This window comes from Macaca nemestrina, chromosome 16 (genome assembly GCF_043159975.1).
Source record: "Macaca nemestrina isolate mMacNem1 chromosome 16, mMacNem.hap1, whole genome shotgun sequence".
NCBI classification, from domain to species: Eukaryota; Metazoa; Chordata; class Mammalia; order Primates; family Cercopithecidae; genus Macaca; species Macaca nemestrina.
This window is the reverse complement of record NC_092140.1, coordinates 97,566,629-97,593,855: the sequence shown is the minus strand read 5'-3', so window position 1 is coordinate 97,593,855 and position 27,227 is coordinate 97,566,629. Positions and strand designations below refer to the sequence as shown.

The following is a 27,227-nucleotide window of genomic DNA, read 5'->3' as shown; positions in this document are numbered from 1 at the left end:
CAAAAATGTATCAGTCAATCTGAGAATCACTTAGTTATTACATGGGCCCTCAAGCCCAGAAGATACTAGCTTAACCTAAAAGGAACGATCTTGGAAATAAGAATTTCTAGTATATTAAATGTGCTATTCACTAGTCAAGCAATCACTGATTTCCTTAAAGTCCTAAGCAATACTATAAAACAGAAGATCGTATCTGCTTTCAAGAGATTACAGTGAAGTTAATAATTTAGTTGCACTTTAGGGCATTTGTGTTATTATTTATGGTAACTTAGAAAATGGGAGGTATTAAAGGACCTATGAAAATACTGTAAATCAATTTTAAAAGTGTATAAGCTGGCATATTTTTCAATTTGTCTGCAAGGCTGGCTTAACGATTGGCATGATAACAGTGGTTACTCTCATAAGGCATTAAATATATAGATTTAAATGATTTTTACAAGTAAAAATAAAATTTTGTAGTCATTTAGTTTAGTTCAACAAACATTTATTGAAGATATGAGTAATCAAAGGTTGTCCCAGTACTCAAGGCGATGATTGTCAGGTAGCAGAAACAATTACAAGTTGATGGAAAATGCTGGGATTGAAGTACGCACAAAGAGCTACGGAAGCCCTGTAGGGACTGGGGAGTAAGAAGGGATGTCAAGAAGGCTGCTATGCAGAAGAAGCAATGTTTTGGCTGAGGCTTGAAAGTTTCAGTGTAATGTGGGAGGAAGAGCAAATGGAACAGTGTGTGAAAACACATGGGGGCATGAGAGCACATGGTGTTTTGAGAGACCAAGGTGGACCTCAGGATGAGTGTAAGGCAGTCAGAAATGAGATGGAAAGGGGTCAAATCATGACTGGCTTGCTTGTTTGATCATTTTCCTATGAGTGACAATGCTGACGGATTCAAATTTAAGGAGTACAAGATCTGTATTCTAAAAATTCTCTTATCAGTATTTCTAATTGAACAAGGATAGACAACAGCTGGGTAAGAAAGACTAGAGGTGGAACTCAGCCAGGGATCATGGAATGTGAATATCCTTTTACTAACACAAGGGACAACATGTTGGCTCCAAACATTACTGTTCATTCAGTTTTTTATACCACTATTAGCTGTTCATTCAGTTTTTTAACTTCTTTAGAGCAATTTTATTTCTAATCTATTTTTCCCAATTACCCATTACATTAGAAACATTATCATGCCTGTCACTGATGAAACATATTAAGAAAAGTGAAAAATACATATTCTTTAAAGTGCCTCCCTTTTAAGGATTTTGTATCAGTGAAGCACTGATTGTGGAATTCGTGTACAGTCTTCAGAAGTCAGTATATAAGCTCTGACTATCAATAGCAGCTTAACAGGCTCTATCAAACGAAGCATTACGAAGTATAGGTAAAATTACACGTATGTGAAACTTACATCATTATTTTCCTACCAATGAATGATTCATCATAATTTTCATTATGCCTTCAAAAATCCCTGAGAGAGGCCAGAAACCCATTCTGCTGATGAAGAAACTAAGGTAAAGATTTCTCTTTGGTCTCAGTGTAAGAGCCTGGAATATGTCAGGGAGATTATTGCTTTTGACCTGATCAAGTTTCTTGATCCCACCTTGCACCCTTAAGTTTTAATGTTTCTCTTCTGTGTCCAAAAGTGAGGCGTATTTGAGATTTGTTCTGTGTATTGCAAGTACATTGCATGATACGCACAAAGTGCTCAAAGTGTGTGGTACCGCAAGAAGCTAAAGCCAGGAGCTGTCTCTCTGACTGTCCAGTTTAGGAGAAAAGATACATCAAATGGGTTCTCAGTGAAGCACTGATTGTGGAATTCATTTACAGTCTTCAGAAGTCACAGTATGTGATATGTGCATTCATAGATTCACAGTTATCTGTCTGAAGCATTCTTCACTGGATTCTTCTATTGAATTAACTGGATTGAATTAACTTCTATTGAATTAACTTCTATTGTCTTCACTGGATTCTTCCTGTATAAGAAGTTCATAGCTTCCCTCATTCCAGCTGATACACTTGACAACACTATAAAACGAAACAAGACATTTTAGAGTTGAGATTAAGACAATACATAAATAAGTAATCTGTTTTCCAACATTTTTTCCCAGTTATATAGCTTTTAATAAATTATGCAGATTATTAGGAGGAGTATCCTGGCATTTTGAATCCAGCTGATTCATGCGTGGTATTCTTAAAATAATTTAAAAACTACATGATTTTTTAAAATCTTCTAGACCCCTAAGATATCCCATCTGTCCCATTGTTAACTCTGTGTAGTCCACATAAACTAGTTATAACTAAAGCTATTAAGGAAGTTCCTGTTCGATCGCTGTAACTGAAGCCCAGAAACTTTGGAGGCAAGACAGCATGTAATTTTGATTTTTAAAATATTGAGCAGTGTAGGGTTAAAAAAAAATCTCAGAAGCCCATCTACATTTACCTTATTATTAAAAGGACAACTGCCTTTTATCTATTAGTTATAGCAGAATTTATAAATATATGAAGACTAAAATTAGAATTACCTATTATTCTACTCACCATGTATGCAATTCTCTTCTTTAATTTAAATTTTATTTTCCTACTTTTTAAAAAAATCTTTTTTTTTTGGTAAAGATGGGAGTCTCACTATGTTGCCCAGATTGGTCTTGAACTCCTGGCCTCAAGCAGTCCTCCTGTCTCAACCTCCCAAAGTGCTGGGGTTACAGGCATGAGCCACGGTGCCTGCTACAATTCTTATTAGTTATTTTTCATGAAATGGCTGTACCATCATTTACTTAAACATTCTCCCACTGTTTGACAGTTTGGTCATTTAAAATTTTTTTGCTGTAATTAACATTTTTACATATCAATTTTTGACAACATTACTGAAGATTTCTTTAGAGTATGTTTCTAAAAGGAATTGCTGGATCAATCACTATGAACTTTGAAAAAAGAGCTTTTGATACGTTCATGAATTGCTTTATGATACAGCTGAATAGCACTATTATCAACAGTGTGTAAGATCAGTTGTCTTATGTGCTCACCAGCGCAGTATGTACTGGTAATTTTGTTAATTCAATAGATGAATAGTCTCTTTTTAAAAAAGATAACTAGTATAAATAACTTTTCATCAAAATTAGAGGAACTGCAAATACTGTTGTTCTCTGTCTGACACAGATCTAGGTATCAGAATTCAGTAGAAACAGTAAGTACTGAGCTCCTACTATGAGTAAGACATGAGCCGGCCCGTTCCGGAGTCTGCCATCTTGGCAGGATGCTTAACACCTGTGCTTATAGGTACTTTCCTCCCTAACTCAGAGCCTTACCCCAAAGTGCTTAGGAGAAAGCAGAGAAGGCCTGGCTTCTTGTGTCTCCACTGCCTTGATTCCCATCACTGTGCTATGCTATCAGTCACATGAAATGCACAGAGCTCAGCAGAAACAGATTAATGAGCTCTTCATTAATGTGTCAAATAAATTTGCTTGGACATTTCAGCCATCATTCATCTTGCCAGCTCACATTTTTTGTTAAATAGAAAGCAAAAAGAAGGCATAAATATTGCTCTTATATTTATGCTTCTGATCTATCCATTATATGTACTATTCATAAATGGAATTTTGTGCTTCTTTAATTTGAATATTTAAATTTAAAAACATTTAAACAGAAGTTTAAACAAGTCATTAAAACCAGACAAAGTCATTAAACAAGCCAACTCTGGAAAGAGAACTCAATAGTCAGCACATCCTATCTGCTTTTGTCATTTATACAAGAATCCACGTGAAAGTCAATCTAATTACAGCAATATTTGACCATCAGGGGATACTGTACTCTGGGAAATCATAGTTTAAGGTATACATCTCTAATCTTAGATGCTAATTTAATCAATGGTTTAAAGGCGGGGAGTTATAACGAACACAGTCTTTCTTTGAGTTCTTTATGCATGTCACTCTCTTTTTCTTCCTAAGTCTCCCAAAATTGTTGACAGATGCTTTCACATATTTTTATTTATCTTAATGACATGGGGGTCTTGCTATGTTGTCCAGGCTGGTCTCAAACACCTGGGCTCAAAATGATCTTCCCGCCTCAGTCTCCTGAGTAGCTGGGACTTCAGGCATACACCACCATGACCGGCTCTCTTTTTTTTAATTAAAAAATTTTATTTTATTAAAATATGAAACACTTCATGAATTTTCATGTCATCCTTGCACGGGGAGCATGCTAATCTTCACTGTATCATTCCACTTTTGTATACATGCTGCTGAAGCGAGCACTTCATGTCTAAAAGTTCTTGAGAAAAGCACATTCTGAGGCAAAATTTCAACAGATCTATGTAATTTTACTGGTGAGGTTAGGGGATTCACTTAATCCATATACCCTTTGACAAAATGACTAAAAATAATGACATACCATAGACTGATGGCTGGAAGTAGTAACAGACCAGCAGACAGCAGGAAAGTGAAGCCGGGGTACCAAGCAACAGTGACTGAGTAAATTCCATTAAAAGTAGAAACTGCAGTGACTCCTCCAAGTGTTTCTAAGAAAGCAATACAAGCAAACAGGGTACCTGTTTGGGGTAGGGGTATAGAGGGAGAAAAAGAAAAGGCAGAATTACAAAACAACAAACACAAACTAACGAAGACAACTGCTATTCATTGAAAACAGTAAACATGAGGGCACTGCTTGGTGAATGAAATGCACGTTATTCCCTCAAAGTCCCTAGGAAGTCAGCAGCCCATTCTGCAGCTGAGGAAACTAAGGCAAAGGTTCTCCTTGGACCTGATGGGAGAGATGTTGAAAACTCCAGATAGCTGAGTTCCAGTGTCCACAGGGCAAAGCTAAAAAGACAATGAGTCAGACAATGCAGCTGACTCTTTTGAAAACTGCAGGTCTCTGCCACTGCAGGTCTTTGCCTCTCTGCCACAGCCCCAGGCAAAGCCACACCTACCCCAGCTCTTCAGGATGCTGTCTCCCACCCTCCGTCCCCATGCTAATCTGTGATGCCTGAAAGCGCAGGATGGCTCCTAACAAGCAATGCTTCCTGCAAGAGCCTTTTGAAAGGTAAAGAAAACCTTATCTGCTCCTCAGTCTGGCAAAAGTGACAGCTGCAGGCAAAGAGAGGAGATTCTTATCATACATTCTGCAATTGGAATTTTATCCCTCTCTTCAATGTGACCAAAAAATTCCATCACCACTAGATTCTGCATGTTTGACTCATCAAATTAACCATCCTGTGCTCTACTGAAGGTTTATGCCACAGTTTAATGTTAAGTGATTCTTGAGAACATATGTTTCCACCTTATTGCTTGCAACTGCCTCTGCCCTAAGGTGCCTTACAAGATGAAGAATGGGGATTCTGCCACGGTCATACTTGCTATACACCAAAGCTGGTCAAGGGTAGGCCACTCAGCATTGTTCATGAAGTCTGCATGGTCAGTACAAGCTCACAATCAGAAACAGACAGTATTCTACCTAGGTTTAGTTTCATCTGGAATCCAAGACCATGTCAACTGAAGAGTGAAACCTCCAAAGACAGCCTGACCATCTTCATGTGCTTTTCTTCCTCTTTGTCAAATTGCTCATCATCAGATATAAAATTTCATGACCACTTTCAGTCAGCTTGATCTGGCTTTCTTGGTCTCAGTTCCTATATATGTATCTTCTGCTTTCTGCAGATTTTGTCAACAAGCCACTGTGCTTATTCCCCACTTTGCCAAGTTTACTTTTCCATGATAAACTGCAATGCATTTTTCTTATTGACAATACACATCATGTAAATAACTGTGTTTGCTTGGACTGATAGGAAGGAAAAGGCCAAGCTTGAGGGTTATCTTTCAAAATTAGATATGGTTTGTCTATATTCTAATTTTCCCCATGGTCTTGATCTTTTAGACCGTGTATTGATTTTTATCTATTTAAACTTTTTCATTTTATTGTACATATTCTCATATATTGCTTCAAATTATTCACTGAGTGATAGGACATACCTTCATAAAACATACATCTATCTCTGTGAAATATCATGTGATCACTTATGTGTCTTCTTTTAACTAAAATGAAAGCTTTGTCGATCTGCCTTGCTCACAGCTGTATCCCTAGGGCTCAGCTGTCCTGGTGCATGGCAGGCATTTAATAAATATTTGTCAAATGAATGAATAAAAGCTTAATTCAGGATCCCATTTACCAGTCATCAAGTAGCATGCAGACTTACTGCCTCCATGATTTATGATAATACATTAAGTCCGTTTAATTGGAAGGATGCTCTTCTACTTGTCTAACTACATTATTTTCTTTTATTTCTGATCTCCTGCTGCAGCCAGGAATAGTGCTATGGAAAACAGACTGCACAGCACTAGTTCTATTATATAAGGGTTTTAATCTATTCTTGATGGGAAATAGGTCAGACTCTGCACCATCTGTTCTGATGGAACCATACTATTATGAAGTAGCTTTAGCTTATTGCCCAACTTCTCTGAGCAGTTCAACTTGTTTAATAGTTGCCAGAGATAAAACAGGATTAAAGGATAAGTCCAACTGAGTTCATCTTCTAAATTGTTTGGTTTTTTTTTAATGGAATAGACTTCAAAAATCAAGTCTGTTTTACTGTATCCCAATTTATAATCACAAGGAGTATATGGGTGATGCCCAGGTAAAATAGTCCAAGGCAGCTTCAGCTATGAGTTCACAGTGGTGCAGAGCGTAGAGATTTCAAAATAATTACTGGAATTCCATTTTCTTACCTTTCTTATTTAAGATAATAGAAATAACGAGAGGCTCCTGAAAACTTCGGCAGTATTTCCCCACTCCTCTCATTATTCAAAGTGCCTAATACTTTCACAAAAATGTCCACTTTAAATAATAATGAAGAAGAATAATACATTTAGTTATAGAAATGTTGGCATCATCCAAAAGATTGTTTAGTTTGCAGTTAAGAACAAAATAAGTATCCCAGAATAATGAAGTCACAATTCATAGTTACCGGAATTCAGAATAAGAAACGCCAAAATGTAAACATTTTAAAATATTACTGTATTTAACAGTATGATATGACTTTTTTATTTTTATTTTTATTTTTCATAGAGATAGAGTCTCCCTCTGTTGCCCACGCTGCTCTTGAACTCCTGGCCTCAAGTGATCCTCCCACCTCGGCCTCCCAAAGTGCTGGGATTATAGGTGTGAGCCACTGCACCTGGCGGAGATGACTTTTTAAAAGCCTTCATAAACTAAACCAAATATAAACAAAAATAAACTATACATCTTGACAGCTCTATTTTAGCTCTAAATCAAAGCAGGTAAATTTTTTTCCCCAACAGCTTTATTGAGATATAATTAACATCCCACAAAACTCACCCATTTAAAGTCTGCAATTCAGTGGTTCTTAGTATGTTACAGAGTTGTGCAACCATCACCACTATCTGTGGAACATTTTCATCAGCCCCAAAATAAACTGTGTACCCATAAGTAGTCACTCCCCTTCCCCAGCCCCAGTCAAGCCCTAATCGAATTTCTGTCTCTATGGATTTGCCTATTCTGCACATTTCACGTAAACAGAATCATATTTAAATGACAATATGTGGCCCTTTGTGACTGGCTTCTTAAATTTTGCATAATCATTTCATAGTTCATCCACGTTACGGCATGTAACAGAATAATATTTCTTTTTATTGCAGAAGAGCAGTTTGCTGGATGGATAAACCACATTTTGTTTATCCATTTGTCAGTTCATGAACATTTGCATAGGTTTCACTTTTTGGCTATTATGAATAATGCTGCCATGAACAAGATTTTGTGTGGACATATGCTTTCACTTCTCATGGTATGTAAGTAGGGGAGGGATTGCTGAATCATAAGGCAACTAACTTTCTGAGGAACTGCCAAACTGCTTTGCACAGCTGCTGCACCATTTTATGTTCCCACTCGCCGTGTTTGAGGGCTCCAATTTCTCCACATCCTCATCAACACTTGCTATGGCCTATTTTATTTTGGCCACCCCAGTGGGTCTCACTCTGTGGTTTTGCTTTGCATTTCTCTGATGGCTAAAGATATCCAGCATTTTCATGTGCTTATCGGTCATTTGTATATCTTCTGTTCAAATCCTTTGCCCATTTTTAAACTGAGCTGTCTTTTTGTTGTTGAATTTTAAGGGTTCTTAAATATGCTGCATACAAGTTCCTGATCAGACAAATACAATTTGCAAATATCTTCTCCTATTCTGTGGGTTGTCGGTTGCCCTTTCTCTCCTTCCTCCCCTCCCCTCCCCTCTCCTTTCCTTTCCTTTCCTTTCTGTATTTTTAGTAGAGAAGGGGTTTCACCATGTTGGTAAGACTGGTCTCGAACTCCTGACCTCAGGTGATGCGCCCACCTTGCCCTTCCAAACTGCTGGGATTACAGGTGTGAGCCACTGCTCCTGGCCTCACTTTCTTGATGTTGTCCTTTGAAACATAAAAACTTTTCAAAGGACAAACTTTGAGTAAAATTTTTGGATGAAGTCTAATCTATCAATGTTTTCCTTTGTTGTTGTGCTTTTGGTGTCATATCTAAGAAACTATTGCATAATCCAAAGAAGCAGATAGATTTTTACATAGTTTATATAAATTTTTCCATTCTTTAGTGGTTTTCAAAGTAATCATCATCACATCATCTATAAACAAATGCGTGAATATAAAGCTTCATCTTATGAGTGTAAAATAAGAGGCCAGGCACGGTGGCTCATGCCTGTAATCCCAGCACTTTGGGAGGCTAAGGCGGGACGATAACCTGAGGTCAGGAGTTCAAGACCAGCCTGGCCAACATGGTGAAACGCCGTCTCTACTAAAAACACAAAAATTAGTCAAGCCTGGTGGCAGGAACCTGTAATCCCAGCTACTCAGGAGGCTGAGGCAGGAGAATTTCTTGAACCCAGGAGGTGGAGGTTGCAGTGAGCTGAGTTCGCACCATTGCACCTCAGCCTGGACAACAAGAGCAAAACTGTCTCAAAAAAAAAAAAAAAAAAGAAAGAAAGAAAGCATATTTTTAATTTATTGAATTATGTAGTCTTCTCCAGTGTTGACTAAACGGGTAAAAATACAGTAACATAATTATGAATTATTCATAAATCAAATAAGTACATTCATAGCACTGGGCTAAGATATGACATTAAAGAAAGTGCCAATGTCTAATAAGATTCATATGATACAAAAGGGAAGGAGGACAACCCCATATGCCTGATATCTAACTAGTAACTAGTTCTCACTGAACATTTAATTTTTGTCTTTGCTGCATCCTGGTTATTCTCTGCCCACCCCTTCAACTGTCTGACTTTGTGTGCCCTGCTCTGTGCTTGGGAGGCTGACCCCACAGACTGTATGGCTTGGACTTTCGTGCTGGCCTGAGTTCCTGCTGCACTTGGTTAAAAGGGTGAAACAGGGGAAGGGGTACGGTGTTTCTTCTCTGCTTCCTATCTGGGGCATCTCTCTGGCTGCCCTGACATTGCCCACTCTCTATAATGGCCTTCATGAAAGTCGCTCGATTGAACCAGCTGAGTGGGACCACGTTTTCTGCCAGGATTCTGAGTCAGGCCCAGCTGTGACATTTGTAGGGGCCAGTGTAAGAACATGATTAGAGGCCTCTATATTATATTCTAAGGATTTTAAAGTTATTTGAAATCTGGCTAACAAACTGTTAACTAAAATATATTATGCCTTCGTACTGTGAAAAATATCCCTTTGTAATGAATGATCTAGAAGACCAGCACACACGGAGGCTTCTCAGACGTTTTCAGAGTTCCATGTAGGAACAGGGTGGCCCAGGCTGAACTGGCCCTCAGCCTTTGGTGCCCAGCTGGAGCCCACCCCCATTCTGCTCTACCCTTTGCACCACCCTACTCAGAAAGGGTCATTTACATGTGGGTGTAGAGCACCCCCATCCTGCGATTCCAAGGTCCAGCCAGACCCTCTATAAGGAGTCGCCCCTTGGCTCCTTCGTTGGTCTACAGGTGAGCACACTGGGCACCGTCCACCCTCAGGAGAAGGTGGCTGAGGAAGAGGATCATCTAGGCCCTTACTGGACATGTTCTGGGCTGGGAATTGCAGGAATCCAGGTGGGCAGAGTTCAGTCCAGAAGGAAGGAGATGTGGTGAGCTCCCAGAGGGCATCTCCCACCTGGCGCTGAGGTCTCCTTTCTTCTTAGGGTGGGGCATGGCCCGGAGCCCGGTGAGCTCTCTGAAGTACAAGGCCCTAGGTAGGGGCTCCCTTACAAGAATGTAAGCCTTTTCCTCACAGAGCTTACCACTTTATTCAAAAGGAGATCTGTGCATAAAAAGGGCTGTAGAATATTCTGAAGCATTAAACATTGTTGTACACAGATTTGAGTTTGTAAAGATGGTAGATTCATATTTCTTAAGCAAATTAAACTCACCTTGTTCAGTCGAATGAACCACTTTTGACAACATGGACCGGAGAACAGAGAATGGCACAACAGTGAAAAGGAACGGCACCCTGGCTGTGAGAGAAACGGTTCAACATCACTGGCGTATTCTGAAAGCTAACGGTCAATTTAGAACAGGAAACACTTTCACGCTGCCTAAATATTTCCTTTTCTACAGGCATCCTAACTCATTGTATCTAAAAATGGAATGAATGAATTGTAGAACTCTGTCTGATGAACTAAAGTAGACTATGGACAGGTCAGTTTAAGGTTAATTTACTCGAGAATTCCTATTCCAGTACGAAGAACAAGAGATCAGGTCGTTTTTAGGTCTAGATCTATTTATATCATCTGCCGATTAAGACTGATCTGCTGGCCGGGCTCCGTGGCTCATGCCTGTAATCCCAGCACTTTGGGAGGCCACAGCAGTTGGATCACCTGAGTTCAGGAATTCGAGACCAGCCTCACTAACATGGAGAAACCCTGTCTCTACTAAAAATACCAAATTAGCCAGGCCTGGTGGCACATGTCTGTAATCCCAGCTACTTGGGAGGCTGAGGCAGGAGGATCGCTTGAACCTGGGAGGCAGAGGTTGCAGTGAGCCCAGATCACACCACTGCACTCTAGCCTAGCGACAGAGTGAGACTCCGTCTCAAAAAAAAAAAAGGCTGGTCTGCTTATTTTCCTAATTATGTATTAACCTCTTATTTAGCAAATTGTGACTGCGAATTCGTTTTTGTGTGTGCTTTTTTCAGACTTGGCACTCTTAGTGTTAGCATGCCTTTATTATATTGATTCATTTATTGGTAAACTGGTTCTTTATCATCCTGCCTGTTCATCTTTGTGGCAGAATAACTTCATAAACACAAATTACCTCTGGTCTTCAGTTATGACCCTTAATAGTCAGTAGTTTTAATTACATCATAAAATAGTAAAATATGACATTAGCAGATCACTTTACCGTTCTCAAAGCGTTTTCACATAGGTTAACTTACTTGGCCTTGGCAGCTCTTAGGGAGACAGGGAGAAAAACTGGCCATTATTGAATGGTAGGGATTGTGCTAAGCGAGTGCTTGACAACTACCTAATATTCACTGTAATCCTCTAAATTAGGTAGTACCATGCCCATTTTACAGATGAGAAAATTAGGGCTGAGAGTAGTTCAGTAACTTGTCCAAGACCATCTAGGACTATAGATGGAAGTTGGGCCCAATTCTGTTTGGTCACACTGCTTCCCTGCAAGATAATAAGGGGTTAACACCTTTATTAGAGAAAAGAGTAAACTGGACCTTTCCCAGAGTCTCATTTGATAGTTCCATAGCCTTTTCCAATGCAGTATCTCATTCGAATCCTGCAAAAACCGTTATGAGGTAGGTAGTTAAGGAAGCAGGCTAATTTGCCAACCAGCAATTCATCAAAAATCAATTTATGAAATGGCCAATTTGCTGAAAGGTCAATTTGCAAAACCTGCCTTTAAAAAATTTCTTCTTGAATATATTAAATTGACATAGTTTTTTGTCTTGTAAGTATTTTTAGTATACTTTATATCATTGTCCTCAATATTTTTATGGAACGTAGTCTTCTTAGTAGCGTTTTAAGAAATGTTCACTTTAATGAAAGCTATGTGGAAGAACTGACTCATAACAAGAACGTTCCTGAAAACAATTTCGTGGCAAATATACAAATTTGGGAAATGCGGCTATTCCATGAATTAAATTTTTAAAAGCAAATTTGGCTTTCAGCTTATTGACTCCTGGCAAACTAGCTATTGCCCTTTAATTGAACTAGAATGGCTTAAATAGAGGGCTTTATATTAAAGTTTTTCCCCCAGTAGACAATATTCATTTTATATGAATATCAAATACATAGTTCTAAAGCTACACTTGGAACTCACCTAAAAACATCATCAGTGTTGTCTTGGCGAACGCGGTCATAGCCATTCCTGTCATCGTGGTAAAAATCCCAATGAAGGCCATATGAATATCTTCCATACAATAAGAAAAAAGCCATATTCCTAGGAAACTAGTCAAAAAAGAGGCACTGTTCAAAGCTGATCCATAACCTATGAAAACTTCATTCCAGCAGAGTGGTGAATCCAATTCATAAAGGATAAAAATTGGGCCAATGCCAATTACCACAAAAAAATAAGTGATCATTGTAAAAAGTAACAAACAGAGTAAAAATCGTCTCTTACTGGAAGCATTTTTAAAAAGCATGTAAGTTCGGTAAAATAGGTTTCTGAAGCCTTCACTACATGACATAGTAACAGTCTGAGATGAAAACTCTTTCACTGGATCACCAAGAAAAAATAAAATATAGATCAAATTAACAGCAAGAGAAACAGCAATAATTAGAAACGACCACCCAAAACCTAGCCCTCTAATAAAATAGCCAGATAACAGTCCTGTCAGTCCAGTAACAAGTCCAACTAGAAAGTCAATGATAGCTATTCGAATTGTTTTTTGTTTGTGTTCTTTACACTGATCAACTATATAAGCAAAGCAGGCTCCCCAAAATGTGGTATAATTGCCACAAAATGCACCAACGAAGGTAGATGCAATCAAAAGCTGGAATGGAAAGGCGAAATAGCAAAGCAAACAGAGCCAAACGCTGGTTGCAAGAGCACCAACGGAAGACAAAATCATAGGGAATTTTCGCCCGTAGTGATCACTAATAGACAGAAGTATGAATGTAGACAGCAGACCAGGAATTAATCCACTTATGTCCATCTGCAGATTAAAACGTGACACTTTTTTCTGAACTTCCTGCAAAGAAATAAAAAGAAATGTGTTTACAGTAGTTTACACAATGTGCATACAAGTATCATGGTGCATGCTTTTTGCCCTGTGGCCAATAGGTTATGGATGAGGAATCTCTAGTGCATGGGCAGGACTAATACAGCTTACATTTTCATCCAGTTTACAAAGCAATACAGACTGAGCATCCCTTATCTGAAATGCTTGACACCAGAAGTGTTTTGGATTTTGGATTTTTTCAGACTTTGGGATATAATGAGATACCTTGTGGATGGGACTCACATTTAAACACAAAATTCATTTATGTTTCATATGTACCTCATACATATAGCCTGAAGGTAATTTTATACAATACTTTAAACAATTTGTGCATAAAACAGTTGCCATTGAGTACTTGTGTGTGGAATTTTACACTTCTGGTAAAATGTGGTGATCAAAAAGCTTCAGATTTTGACCGGGCGTGGTGGCTCATGCCTGTAATCCTCATATTTTGGGAGGCCGAGGCAGGAGGATCACTTGAGGTCAGGAGTTTGAGACCAGCTTGGCCAACATGGTAAAACTCTTATCTCTACCAAAAAATAAAATAAAATAAAATAATTAGCCTTTATTTAGGGAGAGCTTGGCTGTTCCTCTTTTTTTTTAAACCTATGTCTTCACAGATAGATTAATGAGAAACATATTCCTTATTTACTAAATAAAAGAACATTTAGAATAAGATAAAATTGAAAGAGGAGCCTTACATTGTCTACAGATGGTAGCATGCCATGGCTGAGTGTGGCGGCTTACGCTTATAATCCCAGCACTGTGGGAGGCCGAGGTGGGAGCTTCGCTTGTGCCCAGGAATTTGAGACCAGCCTGGGCAACATAGTGAGACCCTGTCTCTAAAAATAAACTTAAAAAAAAAAAAAAAAAAAGGCCAGGCACGGTGGTTCACGCCTGTAATCCCAGCACTTTGGGAGGCTGAGGTGGGTGGATCATTTGAGGTCGGGAGTTTGAGACCAGCCTGGCCAACATGGCAAAACCCCGTTTCTATTGAAAATACAAAAATTAGCCAGGCGTGGTGGCTTGTGCCTGTAGTCTCAGCTATTTGGGAGGCTGAGGCAGAAGAATTGCTTGAACCCGGGAGGCAGAGGTTGCAGTGAGCTGAGATTGTGCCATTGCACTGCAGCCTGGGTGACAGAGTGAGACTCCATCTCAAATAAAAAAAAATAAAAAGTAAATAAAGGTGGTAGTATGTCATGACCTGAGGAGTAAGATAAACTCAACTTCCAAGGACCAAAATGACAATGACAGATGACATACACACACAGATTGGAAGATGTGTCAATCATTACACTAGTTATTTGATGGAAGGAATTTTGCATGATCTTAAAACATTTTTTGCTTGCCATTTCTCTGTATTTTCCAAAGTCAATATAAAAAGTGTGTGCCATTTGTATACTGGGAAATGCTAAGCTGATTTAAAAAACAGATTTAAACCTTTTTTAGTCATTGAATGAATCACTGAAGGCAATGGTGGTGCCTCCTGGGAAACAAACATGTTCCTTTGTCCTAAGGAGCAAACGGAGCGTAGGCGTGGGTGGCACTCCAGCGTGGGTGGCACTCCAGCGTGGGTGGCACTCCAGCATGGGTGGCACTCCAGCGTGAGTGGCAGGGTGAGGCTAGGGGTGGTTTCTGGTTCCCGGAGGTCTAAGAGCACCAACTTTAAGGGAAGGGATCCAGAGTAGTAGTTTCTCTTGAATATTAATCCAATCAAGAAACAATAAATGAAAAAGTCAATTTGAAAATTTGGCAAAAATCGTTGACATGAGACCACTGCTCTGGGCAATAGAGGGCGCTCGGCAGCTGGGCCAGGCTGGAGGTGGGCCAACACTTGCCACCTGTAAGGTTGCAGAAGCCACCAAGCTGGCTGGACCAAGGCCTGTCTTCCCTCATTCCAAGACGGCAAGAGCCGCGGACTTCCCCAGACATTCTAGTCCTCTCCTCCCTGGTCCCTCCCACTGCAACCAGGGGGCCTGCTCCTAGCGGTCAGCTGAAAGAAAGGATAGAATCAAATACAGAAGTTGAAGAGCCTATAAGGAGAGATTTGTTAAAGGATACAAAATTAAGCTAGATAGGAGGAGTAAGTTTCAGTGTTCTGTAGCACCACAGGGTGACTGCAGTTAACAGTAATACATTATATAGTTTCAAAGAGCAAGACGGAGGATACTGAATGTTCCCAACACAAAGAAATGAGAGATGTTTGAGCTGATGGATATGCTAATTAGCCTGATCTGATCACTATACATTGTATGTATCAAAACACCACTGTATGCGCCATGAATATGTACAATGATTATTTGTCAGTTAAAAAAATAAAATAATGCCGGGCACGGTGGCTCACGCCTGTAATCCCAACACTTTGAGAGGCCCAGGCAGGAGGCTCACTTGAGGCCAGGAGTTTAAAGCCAGCCTGGGAAACAGAGCAAGACCCTGTCTCTACAAAAAAAAAAAATTAAAATTAAAAATTAGCTGAGTATAGTGGCAAGGGCCTGTAGTCCCAGCTACTCAGGAGGCTGAGGTGAGAGGATCACTTGAGCCTAGAGTTCAAAGTTGCAGAGAGCTATCACCACACCACTCCACTCCAGCGTGGGCAGCAGAATGAGACCCTGTCTCAAAAAGTACCATACATGCATAAATACATAATAAACAAAAAACACTTCAGGTGATTCCAACGTCCAGTCAAGGTTAAAAAACTGTGTGACAGGTTCCAGGATGGGATTCAAGTACGTATCTAACAAACGTCTCCAAAGCCGAAATCTGAAGAGCATCCCTACGTAGGACCCCAATTTTGAAACTAAGAGGATTTGTTAAACTCTATTCTGTTTATGTGTGTTTTTCTCAACCTAGAGAGACTCTGGGCTTCTCAGGTGCAGAGCCATTTTCCCTATCCTTGTCACCACAGGATAATGCGTTCTATGCCAGAACCTTGATGTCTTCCAGGCTGTTCAGAAACAATCACTTCCAAGAAAACATTTCCCATGGGAATGCAGAAATGAGTAAGATTACGGGTTGTGCCAAACTGCCTAGCCTCACCCCAGCAAGGTTCCACCTGACACCTCGGGAAGTGCTAGAACCTTGCCTCTTGGGCGATTTGCCATTTCCTCCTTCTCAGGCTCTTCTCCCGGTCACAGGGACTCTCAGAGCCAGCAGGAGGTGACTCAATTCCTTTTAACTCATTATCTTTCACTGGGAAGGCAGCACCACTCCTTTACAATCACAAAATAGCCCCAAGAAGAAGAGTTTAGAGTTTACAGCTGTGATTTGTTTTTGAGGCATTGTAGAAAAAAAAAAAAAAATTTCCAAACCTGGATACTATCTCTTTGCATTTTGAAATGATAGACTTTTGTCAAAAACTGCCCGAGGGACCAGGAGAATGGTGAAGTGCATCCTGTTTTACACACAAAAAATTGGGGAGGTGGCTGGAGAGGGAAGAAGAAAGCCTCCTTAATATCTGGCTAAACGGGGGGGTGGAGGGGGGGGTACTCTGCACTCCAGATGTCCTCACACAGCTGCTCCTTAACACGTGACAGCCAAGGCTGATTTGACAGGACACCACCACCAAACAATAAACGCTCCTTCACCCCACCCTATGACAGACACTGGCCCACAATCTTCAGTGATGCGCCACTTTCTCGAGTCCCTGAAAACTGGGACATGCAGAAACAGTAAAAGGATTGGGGAAGAAGAGAGCAAGGGAGAGAGAGAAACATCAGCCACCCCGTCCACCAAGTAGCCCATTCCAACCTGCCCTGCCCCAATTTTCAGACTTTTTTTTTTTTTTTTGGACAAAGGAAGGAGACAGCCACAGAGGAGATGACACTGTGGTGACATTTTCCGAGAGAAAGGAGAAGGGCTAGTGTCGCAGAGGAGGAGGGTGTTTTAAGAAGAGGCAGATTTGAAAGGTGTCAGGAAACTTCAAATGGGGTGAGGTCCCAGTAAAGGCCATTAGGTTTGGGAATTAGGACTTTGATGGCTGCCCTAGAGAGAGCAATGGATGATGAGTTCAGGGTCCTCTGACTCAAAAGCCCCGTACACATTCCCTTTTTTAAAAATACTATGGATATTGTAATTTCTTACCTCCTGGAATGCAAAAATTGGACTGCTTTTGTTTTTTTCACACTCAGAAATATTGCTATCAGATGAAAACGTGTAGTTGCCAGTTTCTTCCCATATTCTCCGATAAACATATTGCGTTGTCAGCGGACTGGTCAAAGTCATAGCAAATGCACTAAGGAAAATGGCAGGTTCTACAAATAAAATCTTCATATTGCCTGGGTAGGTAGCTGTATTCTATAAAAAGTGAAAACGGAGAAAGATCATCTGTCTCATCCCAGAGGCTAGATATTCAAAGATGGGGAAGTTTGAGCAATTTCGTGGAGTAAATGTTTAAACAAGCAAACTAGAGAACAGAAAAGGCAGTAAGCACTTTCTCAGAGAATAACTTTTACTTTGGAGTAGAGTACTCTGTAGCAACCTGAGGTTGCCGTGCTTTCCATTTTTATGATTACGACATTGTAGGACTCCAGCCGCCTTTGAGTCTTTGAAATAATAAATTGTCACCATCTTGGTTAGCCAATGATCACAGTACAGTTCCCACACTGTATACTGCCAACCGATTTTTCATAAGTTCAACAATGAGGTTCCTTTTGGGAAGACACAGTTGCACAACTGTTATTGTTATTTTGCTGCGTGTTAACAACGGACAGGGAGGGGGCGTTTTAAAAAGCAGCTCCCAATCAGAAGGGCCTTATTTTTAACTCACCCCACGATTACAGTCTTCCTGCCAGGCTGGGCTCAGGTCGGGCCGTGCCCGGGACTGTCGCCTCGGATGCCCTGCGCTCGCGCGCGCCCGGGTTCAAGGGCAGCCTCTGGACTGGGGCAACGGAGGACGCGCCGGGGACAGTAACCTCGGGCTGCGCGGCCGGCGCTGGGGTGGGGAGGGGACTTTCCCGTCGAACTCGACCAAATTACCCAGTCGGGGAGTCTCAAGCGTATTGTAAAGCAAACCACGGCAAGCACACTTCCGCGTCCCAAGTGACACCTGCACGGTTCCCCGCGCAGCCCTCGGCTTCCTCGCGGCTCTGCGGACTTGGCCTCAGCGCGGCGCGGCGGGGCACGGGGCGGCCGCTCCTTCTGCGCGGTGGACAGTTGGCCGATCGGTGCCTCTGTCGGTCGGTCCGCGGCCCGGCCAGCGCTCGGCGGTGACTCGGCCGCAGCCCGCTGAGCATAGGGTTCGCTGTCCGCCCAGGAGGCGGGGTCGGCTGCCGCGGCGCTGTCACTGTTCTACCCGGGTCTCCTGCGATTGGGCCCAGCAGCCGGTGCCCCAGCGGCGATTGGTCCACCCCGACGTCACTCTCCCCCGGAGAGTGGCTAGTGGATCGTGCACCCACCCTCGGAGGTCCGGAGTGGATCCCGCGCGGCGGAGCAGCCACTCAGCACCGCTGTTGGGTGCTGGGCCGCGCCGCAGGCTCAGCGGCTCTGGAGTTGCAAAGCGTTTCTGAATCCGAATAGCGTTTCTCATATAAACACATAAAATAACTGTTGCAAAAGTAACATGTTTGGGCTGTAGCCCCCAGCAGGATCCCGGTCGGGCGGGCAGGTGCCAGCAGAAGAGGGGAAGGGGCGCCGGTGGAGGGCATAGGAAAGAGAGTGTTCAATGCAGAGTTAGTGGAGGGTTGGAATGTGGTCGCTGGCTCTTCCTGGGGAGGGGGACTTGGGCAAATCGTTAAATTTTCATGAACCTCCATGTCTTTATCTGCCACGTGAGGATAATAACAGTCTTACAGGGTTGTCTAATTAAACACTCAGCATGTATACACAACATAACCCCTGGACGTAGGAGGAGCTGTCAGTGCTCTCCAATACACCCACCAAGAACACGCTTGTAGTGAAAGAATTGAGCTATTACTTCTTGAAGCCAGGAGGAATGCATGCGTGAGGAACCGTGGGGGCATCTCAGTAAGAAGGTGTTAGATTTTACTATGGGCTTGTGTTCTGTGATTTTGGGAAGAGTTCAAGAAAGCAAGGCCTTACTCTGGATTGGTTGCTGTCAGGAAGTGGCAGTAATTCTATGATTGGGTATCTTAATAAGTCTTATTTAGAAGGAGTCAAGACTAGACAGAGGCTAAAGCCATGAATGATAAAGAAGCAGCAGTCACACATATTTGTCATTTTTGTGGTTTAGACAATGCCTAAATTTTGTCCGTGTTCAGACAAAATTACGACGTGGTCTTGTTTTTGTTTTGATCATGGTTACAGAATGCTCTTGTCTGACTTTGGTGTTCTGTGAAATTGTCTTCATTCGACAGAACACCATGGTCCAGAAAAGTTCTTAGCAACACCAAGGCCCAGCTGATAGTCCCAGCACCTGGATGTCAGAGCTGCTTTCTCTTCCTCAGCACTCCTTAAATGACAGTTATGTCACTGAATGTAGAGTTAAACGTCTTTGGTTTGAGTCCTAATTGCTACTTAGTAGCTGGTAGCCTTGGACCTGCCACTTAATCTTACTTCTCAGCTTCTTCAAATCAGCATTTATGAAGCACTTGTTATGAGTTTCAAACAATGGAGCATGAATATTGGAAAGAAGATATACAAACACGAGTAAGATATAGTTTGCAAGGACGACATAATATTTTAAATTGCAGTACTTTGTGCTAAGAACTAGATTATTTTAAATGGCACTTAGAAGATGTCCTTTTTTTTTTTTTTTTTTTGAGGTGGAGTCTCGCTCTGTCTCCCAGGCCGGAGTGCAGTGACAGGATCTTGGCTCACTGCAACCTCCGCCTTCCGGGTTCAAGCAATTATCCTGCCTCGGCCTCCTGAGTAGCTGGGGTTACAGGTGTGCGCCACCATGCCCGGCTAATTTTTGTATTTTTAGTAGAGGCAGGGTTTCACCATGTTGACCAGGATGATCTTGAACTCCTGACCACAGGTGACCTGCCCGCCTCAGCCTCCCAAAGTGCTGGGATTACAGGCATGTGCCACTGCGCCTGGCTGAAGATGTCCTTTCTTATGGGGCAAAAATAATTAGTGTCCAATATACTTCCACGCTTTGCATTCCTACTCTTCCACATGAAGAAGAAAGCCAGGTCTTCTTAATGAGTTCTGCTGCTGATCTCCATGGTGACAACAGTCATTATGGAAGCCTTTTTTTCCCCCAAGTAATATTAAGTGCTTCAGTATGTATTAAAGAAGCTTGACTCTTAATTGTCACTCTATTGGGCACAGTGGAGTAAAAACAATTCTAAAACCAAGTATATGGAAACCATCAAGACCTGTCACTCCCGTTTCTCCACAGCTATTGCTGCTCCTCACAGACTCCCACTCCAGCCTTCTTCCTTCAAAGACTCTGAGAGAAGAAATAAAACATAAAAGCAAGTGTGCAAGGGGCAGTGGCCATTCACCAGACATAATCTCCCTGGCCGTGTTTCTGAAATGTAGATCAAGAGGAGTATTCTTCGGGAAAGGGGTCTCCAGGATTTTGAAATCTTATGTTTTCATTTAAATAACCTAGAAATTTTAATGTTAGCATGTTATGAATTGTCTTGTCATCAAGTACTGACATTTTATTTCAGTGTCTATATTTGTGTTTCTGCTTATGGTCACATTGGCTCCAAGCAGCCGTACTTAATGATGTCCGACTAATGAGAAAATAAGTGGACTAAATATGTAAATGATATGCCCAAACTAAGTGAAGTCCAAACAATGTCATATCATGCTGTTCAAGAGAAGTTTCCATAGTATTCCAATAAGAGGTATGGATGGGAGACTTAAGTCATTGCCTTACACACAAATAGACATTCTGAACTCAGAAGAACACATACTGTGCTGGGCAGTGCCATGGTCAAGTGGCAAAAGCCAAAATGGAATAGAGTAGCTATGAGATTTTGTTGGTCTCAAGAAGAAAGTGACTTGTTTACTTCTGATCAAATCAGCAAAGTAAGATGTGATGAAAAGACTTCAGTTATACCAATTACTGCTTAGTAGATGATTGTCAAAATGGCTCTGATAAGAGTAATGTGATACAACTCCAAGCACAAATTGTTGAAGGGAAATGTGATCTAATCATATGACCTTAGTCAATAAGTTTCCAAAATAGGCCTCAGTAGGTCTTATCTACTTGAGAATTTCATAACCTGATGTCAGCCTTGTCTTTCTTGACCTCTGTTGCTTTGGACACTGTGAAATAGATTCCTCCCTCTGGAAATATTTTCCCCCTTTGGGTTCCATAACCTGGCTGTCTTCCTGCTTCCCTGAGAGCTCCACCTCGGTTTCCTCTGTGAGCTTGCTTCTCAAATGGTGCTGTGCCTCAGGCCCCATCTCAGCTCTGACCTCTTCCCAGTCAATTTCATATGCACTTAAGATCAGCTACCACAAATATGACCATTTCCAAATCTCTTATTTCCAAATCTCTTATTTCAAGCCTACCCTCTTCTCTTGAACTTAACACCCAGAACTTCCTTTTATTTGTATTAAAAACAAAAGCAAAAAACAAAAACAAAAAAACCCAAACCCCACAAAACTGTATACTTTAAATGTATAAAGCAGATATCATCTTCCTCATACATCTGATACCCTCTTATAATCTTTGTTTCAGTCAGTAACATCACCTGTCCAGTTAACAGATATGGAGACTTAGGACTCATCCCTGACTTTTTGATCATTAAATGCATTGCAAATATTTTACATCATAAATAGAATTAATATTATCTATACCTTTTTCAGGTGTGTGGCTGTAAGGAAAGTAGGTCCCTGGTTTAGTAGCATTCAGACTGAACATCTCTTTTTTGGCTTGGCTGAGGTGATGGGCTCTGTCTTGCTATTGGTCTATTGCTGAGTGGCATTTGAAAGTTGCTGGCGAGGTGAACAAAATGCAAAGCGATCAAGGAGTTCTCTTGTAAGTCAGAACTCCTGACCCTTTCCCTCTAAGGTCTCAAGTTATTACAACACTTCTGATGGCCTGGGATGGTCCTAAGAAGGCTCAGTTGTCAGAAATGTACAATAACATCCCTCGAGGAGAAATCCACCATGTTGGTGGTGACGGTGGTGGTGGAGTTGGTGGCAGTGTCTTATCCTGAGGGAGGGTCAGTGAGGAACAGAATCATGTGATTGCACCACAACCTGATCTACCACCTTGGACCCTGGGGTTCGTTGAGAGAAATGGCTGATTAACTGTAAATGCAACTATCTGTCACTAGAGTTGTAACCAGGAATCCAGTGTCCCATGGTATGGAGAACCCATTGCTACGACCTTTATGCCTGGGAGCTGAACATCTTGTTTCTGGTACCAGCCTCACCAGAGCAGTGGTTGGAACCTTAGGCAGAGTGACTAGACCTCTCAGTTTCTTTTCTGCACAATGATAGTAAACAGGACTACCTCATTTGCACTAAGTAAGCTCCTGGAGGATTTTACTTTTCAAGGAAGGAAGAGCTCAGAGAATGAAGAACGCACTTCTTACAAGCAATAGGATGGAAGCTCACATTTGATTTGTCTGTGTAGTGACTTAAATTTGGCTTATTTCCGGCTGGGCACAGTGGCTCATGCCTGTAATCCCAGCACTTTGGGAGGCCGAGGCGGGCGGATCACAAGGTCAGGAGATCGAGACCACCCTGGCTAACACGGTGAAACCCCATCTCTACTAAAAATACAAAAAATTAGCCAGGCGTGGTGGCGGGCGCCTGTAGTCCCAGCTATTCGGGAGACTGAGGCAGGAGAATGGTGTGAACCCAGGAGGCGGAGGTTGCAGTGAGCCGAGATTGCGCCCTTGCACTCCAGCCTGGGCGACAGAGCAAGACTTTGTCTCAAAAAAAAAAAAAAAAATTTGGGGGGGGCTTATTTCCTATAGCAGCAGGTAAAAGCTCCTAGACCAGGGGATGGCAATTGGTGGGTATTCAATAATGCGTGGATTTGAATCTCACTCATGCTTAATCAGACACACCTCATACTATCTTTGAGAAATTATAAAGCACAACCCAGCCACCACTCCAAATTGACATTTCCCCTGCGGAAGAGTCAGTCCAACCTTAACGGGCTTGGGAATAGCAGGAAGAAAGGGTTTAAAGCCAGCGAGTAACTTAAAGTCCTGTGCATGTGACTTCACAATACAGCCCTTGTTTAGAAGGTTAGCCCACCTGTTTCCACCTCCAGCTCCTTATCCTTACCCCAGGCCACCACTGTTTCTCACTTGCGTTGCTGCACTGTTTCCTACCTGGGCAATACAACATCTTCTTCTGAAACCATCAGCGGCCTCCCCACTTGAATTCAGAATAACATGCAACCTCCTCACCATGACCTGAAAGACCCCAAAGGATCTGGCCACATCTATTCTGCACCCTCAGCCGGCCAAACTCCCTCCCACATCAGGATTGTCACACTGCTCCTTCCCTTCCTTTAGGTGTCAGCTGAAATGTCACCTTAAAGTATTCCCTGGCTCTCACACCCAAAGCAGGAAAGTGCTGTTCTCTAGCTCAATAGCTTCTTGTTTGATTTTTTTTGAACACTTCACATTCTATATTGTTTTATATATTTGTACGTTTGCCTTTTTTGGTCATCTGTGCCCTGTACTACAATGAAGCTCCATGCATGCAGGGACCATGGCTGACTCTTGTATGACTGTTTCATATCTAGAATTGGGGCTGGCATGCAGGAAATCTTAATCAAATGGACGAAATGAGGTGGTTTTGCTCAGTACTCCTAAATTATGGAATTATACACCTTATCTGCCCATGGGAACCACAGAGAATACTTGTTTGATGTATTTATTTTTTTAAGAAGCTGAGTTTATGACAATAAGCTCTGTCTGGCTGAATCACTTAAAATACATGTGTATCAGAACATTCAGCAAACTATCATGACAAACAATATTGAAATATGATATGTAATAACAGAAATGGAAAAGGTTTTATTTATAAAAACAATCTAAAATGTGTCACTCCCAGACTAATTGTAATTCTATCTGAAATTTCATTCTCAACCAGAAAGAGGGACAAAAATGTCCAACCTCGCTAGTAATCAAATAAACACACACCAGGATAACAATTAAGGTATAATCTTTCACATTCAAAATGAGCAAGTAGTTTGTTTTTAAGATAAAATTAGCTGGGCACAGTAGCTGGTGCCTATAATCTCAACTATTTGGGAGGCTGAGGCAAGAGCATCGCTTGAGACAGGAGTTCCAGACTCGTCTGGGAAATATAATGCGACCCCATCTCTCAAACAAAACGAAACAAAACTATATGTGTGTATATGTATATGTATACACATATATATGTGAATATATATATTCATTTGGCCAGCCTGAGGTAGAATGAACCAAGTGTCATATATTGCTAGTAAAAAGTGAATTAGTAAAACTTTTTTCAGAATTATAATTTAACAATATGCACTAAAATCATTATACATTGTCTGCTCAGCAAGTCTTACTGACGAAATAATGGAAATTTTCATAGCAATTTAGCTATTTAGATTTTTATCAGGCTGTTTGCAATTTGAAGAGATCTAAATATATACCAAGATATAACTATAACTGTATATATGTAAAAACCACATGTTCTGTGACATGGAAAAAAAGAAGAAATATATAGATATATAATAATAGGGGAACAATGCATACATATAGTTGTATGTTGAGAAAGGCCGTTAGATTATTTTCATAGAATATTTAGTTACAATGAAAAATTTTCAGGCCATGATATTGAGTGAAAAAAAGGCAACAAAACATATTTGGCGTAGCACATCGCAATTAAAAAAATATATGTATGTATAAATGCATAGAAAAAAAGCCTATTAAGTAATAGGCTTTTACTAACAATTGTTATTAACAATTGTCTCTAAGGGGTAGGATTATTAACAATTTTTGTTTGCATATTAAATACCATAGACAGTATGACTTTCTATATTGTCCACATTTTTAGCAATGAATATGTATTAATTTATAACCAGAAAAAGTTTAACTAAAAAGAAATGAGAGAGGAAAACAATAGAACAATTACATGCAAAGTCATTCCTACTTGTTAAAATGCTTTAGTCTCCTAAAACCTAGACCTTCTCAAAGGTTGGTATTTTCCAAGTGGTTCTACAAGCTTTAAGGCTGAATCAGCAACCACATGTTAAAGTGACCTTCTGGGACTGTCATAGGTAGCCCAGGATAAGAGGATGGTGGATGTTAACTACTCGCTAGCAGTCAAGAGTCCTTGATCTAGAAAAGTAAAGTCAAGAATGGAGAAATAACTGTTCTGAAGTGAAGGGAGGAACTGGGGAAACCTTTTGTACTGCCTGGATCAACCTATTTAAAACCAGACTCAGAATCAGTGAGACTCACGGCATGTGGAAATGTGCTAGTCCAGCCCCCTCACCCTACCCATAACTAAACAAAAGCCACAGGTGAAATGACTGTGTTATCTTCCACAGAACACGTTGCCCTGCCCTAGGCCTGTGCCCAGAGACTGTGGATGGGGTCCTCCCTGTAACCCAGTCCCTGCTACCACACATCTGTCCACTTTTGTTTTCCACCTTCTTTTTTTTTTTTTGAGACGGAGTTTCACTCTTGTTGTCCAGGCTGGAGTGCAATGGAGCAATCTCAGCTCACTGCAACCTCCGCCCCCGGGTTCAAGCGATTCTCCTGCCTCAGCCTCCCGAATAGCTGGGATTACAGGCATGTGCCACCACACCTGGCTAATTTTGTATTTTTAGTAGAGATGGGGTTTCTCTATGTTGGTCAGGCTGGTCTTGAACTCCCAGCCTCAGGTGATCTGCCCAGCTCGGCCTCCCAAAGTGCTGGGATTACAGGCGTGACCCATCGCGCCCAGCCAGAAAGTGGAGTTTTTAAGGAGCAGTTTAAGGAGGCAGTTAAGAAACTTAAGTTTTGAGAAAGAGGAGCTCAGATTGCTGCTCATGCCACAGGAGGGTAAAATGCCCTCTTATCTTTCCACTCCTGCAGCTGCTCCCATGTTACTCAGTTTTTACCACTGGTGTCCTTGAGGTCACTGCACTGCTCAGGATTATGAAAACAGGACAGTCACCAGCTCAGGGAGGGAGAGCTGCGTCCTTGGTTATCTTTAAATGAAGGGAGATGGAATTTGTCTGGTCAGCGTTCATTCTAATCCTGATCAATTATGGTTCACTTTATTTCTATCTCCCCGCAGCCCTGATGATAGATAGGTTTGCAATATGCAGGAAAGCTGCATGTAATCAGAGTGGAATCGACAAGTATTTCCTGCCATGGAACTTGTAAGAAAAGAAAAGGAAAAAAAAGGATCTGCAAGTATTCAGAACACAACTAGGCAAAACTCTCCATTTTTTCTTTTCTGTTTAAAAATTATTTTTTTTGGTTGGGTGCGGTGGCTCACACCTGTAATCCCAGCACTTTGGGAGGCTGAGGCGGGCAGATCACGAGGTCAGGAGATCAAGACCATCCTGGCTAACACGGTGAAACTGCGTCTCTACTAAAAATACAAAAAATTCTCCGGGTGTGGTGGCAGACGCCTGTAGTCCCAGGTACTCGGGAGGCTGAGGCAGGAGAATGGCGTGAACCCCGGGGGCGGAGCTTGCAGTGAGCCGAGATGGCGCCACTGCACTCCAGCCTGGGCGACAGAGCGAGACTCCGTCTCAAACAAACAAACAAACAAACAAAAACAAAATATATATATATATTATTTATTTATTTCATTAGTTTTAAAATAAATAGAGACAAGATCTCACTATGTTGCCCAGGCTGGTTTCAAACTCCTGAGCTCAAGTGATTCTCCTGCCTGGGCCTCCCCAAGTGCTAGGATTACAGGCGTGAACCACCATGCCTGGCTGGCTTTTTCTTTTAAAAAAAATGTCCTTCCCCAAATAATCTGCTATCCCACAGTATTCCCCATCTAGTGTTCCACAAGCCGTGGCTATGTCGGATTTTCCTGAAGACTCAAGAGTCAGTTTCCTAGGGCTGCAGTAACAAAGCACCACAAGCTGGGTGACCTACACAGCAGAAATGTATTCCCTCCAGTTCCGGAGGCCAGAAGACAGGAATCGAGTGTCACCAGGGTTAGTTCCTTCTGGAGAGTCTGAGGGAG

At 41.5% G+C, this 27,227-nt stretch overlaps 1 protein-coding gene and 1 non-coding gene across 3 annotated transcripts; both read right to left on the bottom strand.

The window, feature by feature from the left end:
* Window positions 1–467: 467 nt before the first annotated feature.
* LOC105490187 (solute carrier family 46 member 3) lies at window positions 468–18,383 on the bottom strand. 2 transcript variants are annotated; one of them, XM_011755582.2, is made up of 6 exons: window positions 17,935–18,383; window positions 17,250–17,462; window positions 12,269–13,139; window positions 10,366–10,449; window positions 4,381–4,537; window positions 468–2,019 (listed from the first exon to the last, which is right to left on the bottom strand). In XM_011755582.2, exons 2-6 carry the CDS (start codon window positions 17,436–17,438, stop codon window positions 1,938–1,940), a joined length of 1,383 nt encoding a protein of 460 aa, XP_011753884.2. In that variant the 5' UTR covers window positions 17,439–17,462; window positions 17,935–18,383; the 3' UTR covers window positions 468–1,937. The 2 variants fall into 2 exon arrangements, with proteins under 2 accessions (XP_011753884.2, XP_011753883.2); XM_011755581.2 differs by having other exon boundaries at window positions 17,250–18,383.
* On the bottom strand, window positions 4,139–4,244 carry LOC112428102 (U6 spliceosomal RNA). The gene has a single exon (XR_003019997.2). It is a non-coding gene; the product is annotated as a U6 spliceosomal RNA (small nuclear RNA).
* Window positions 18,384–27,227: the final 8,844 nt, after the last annotated feature.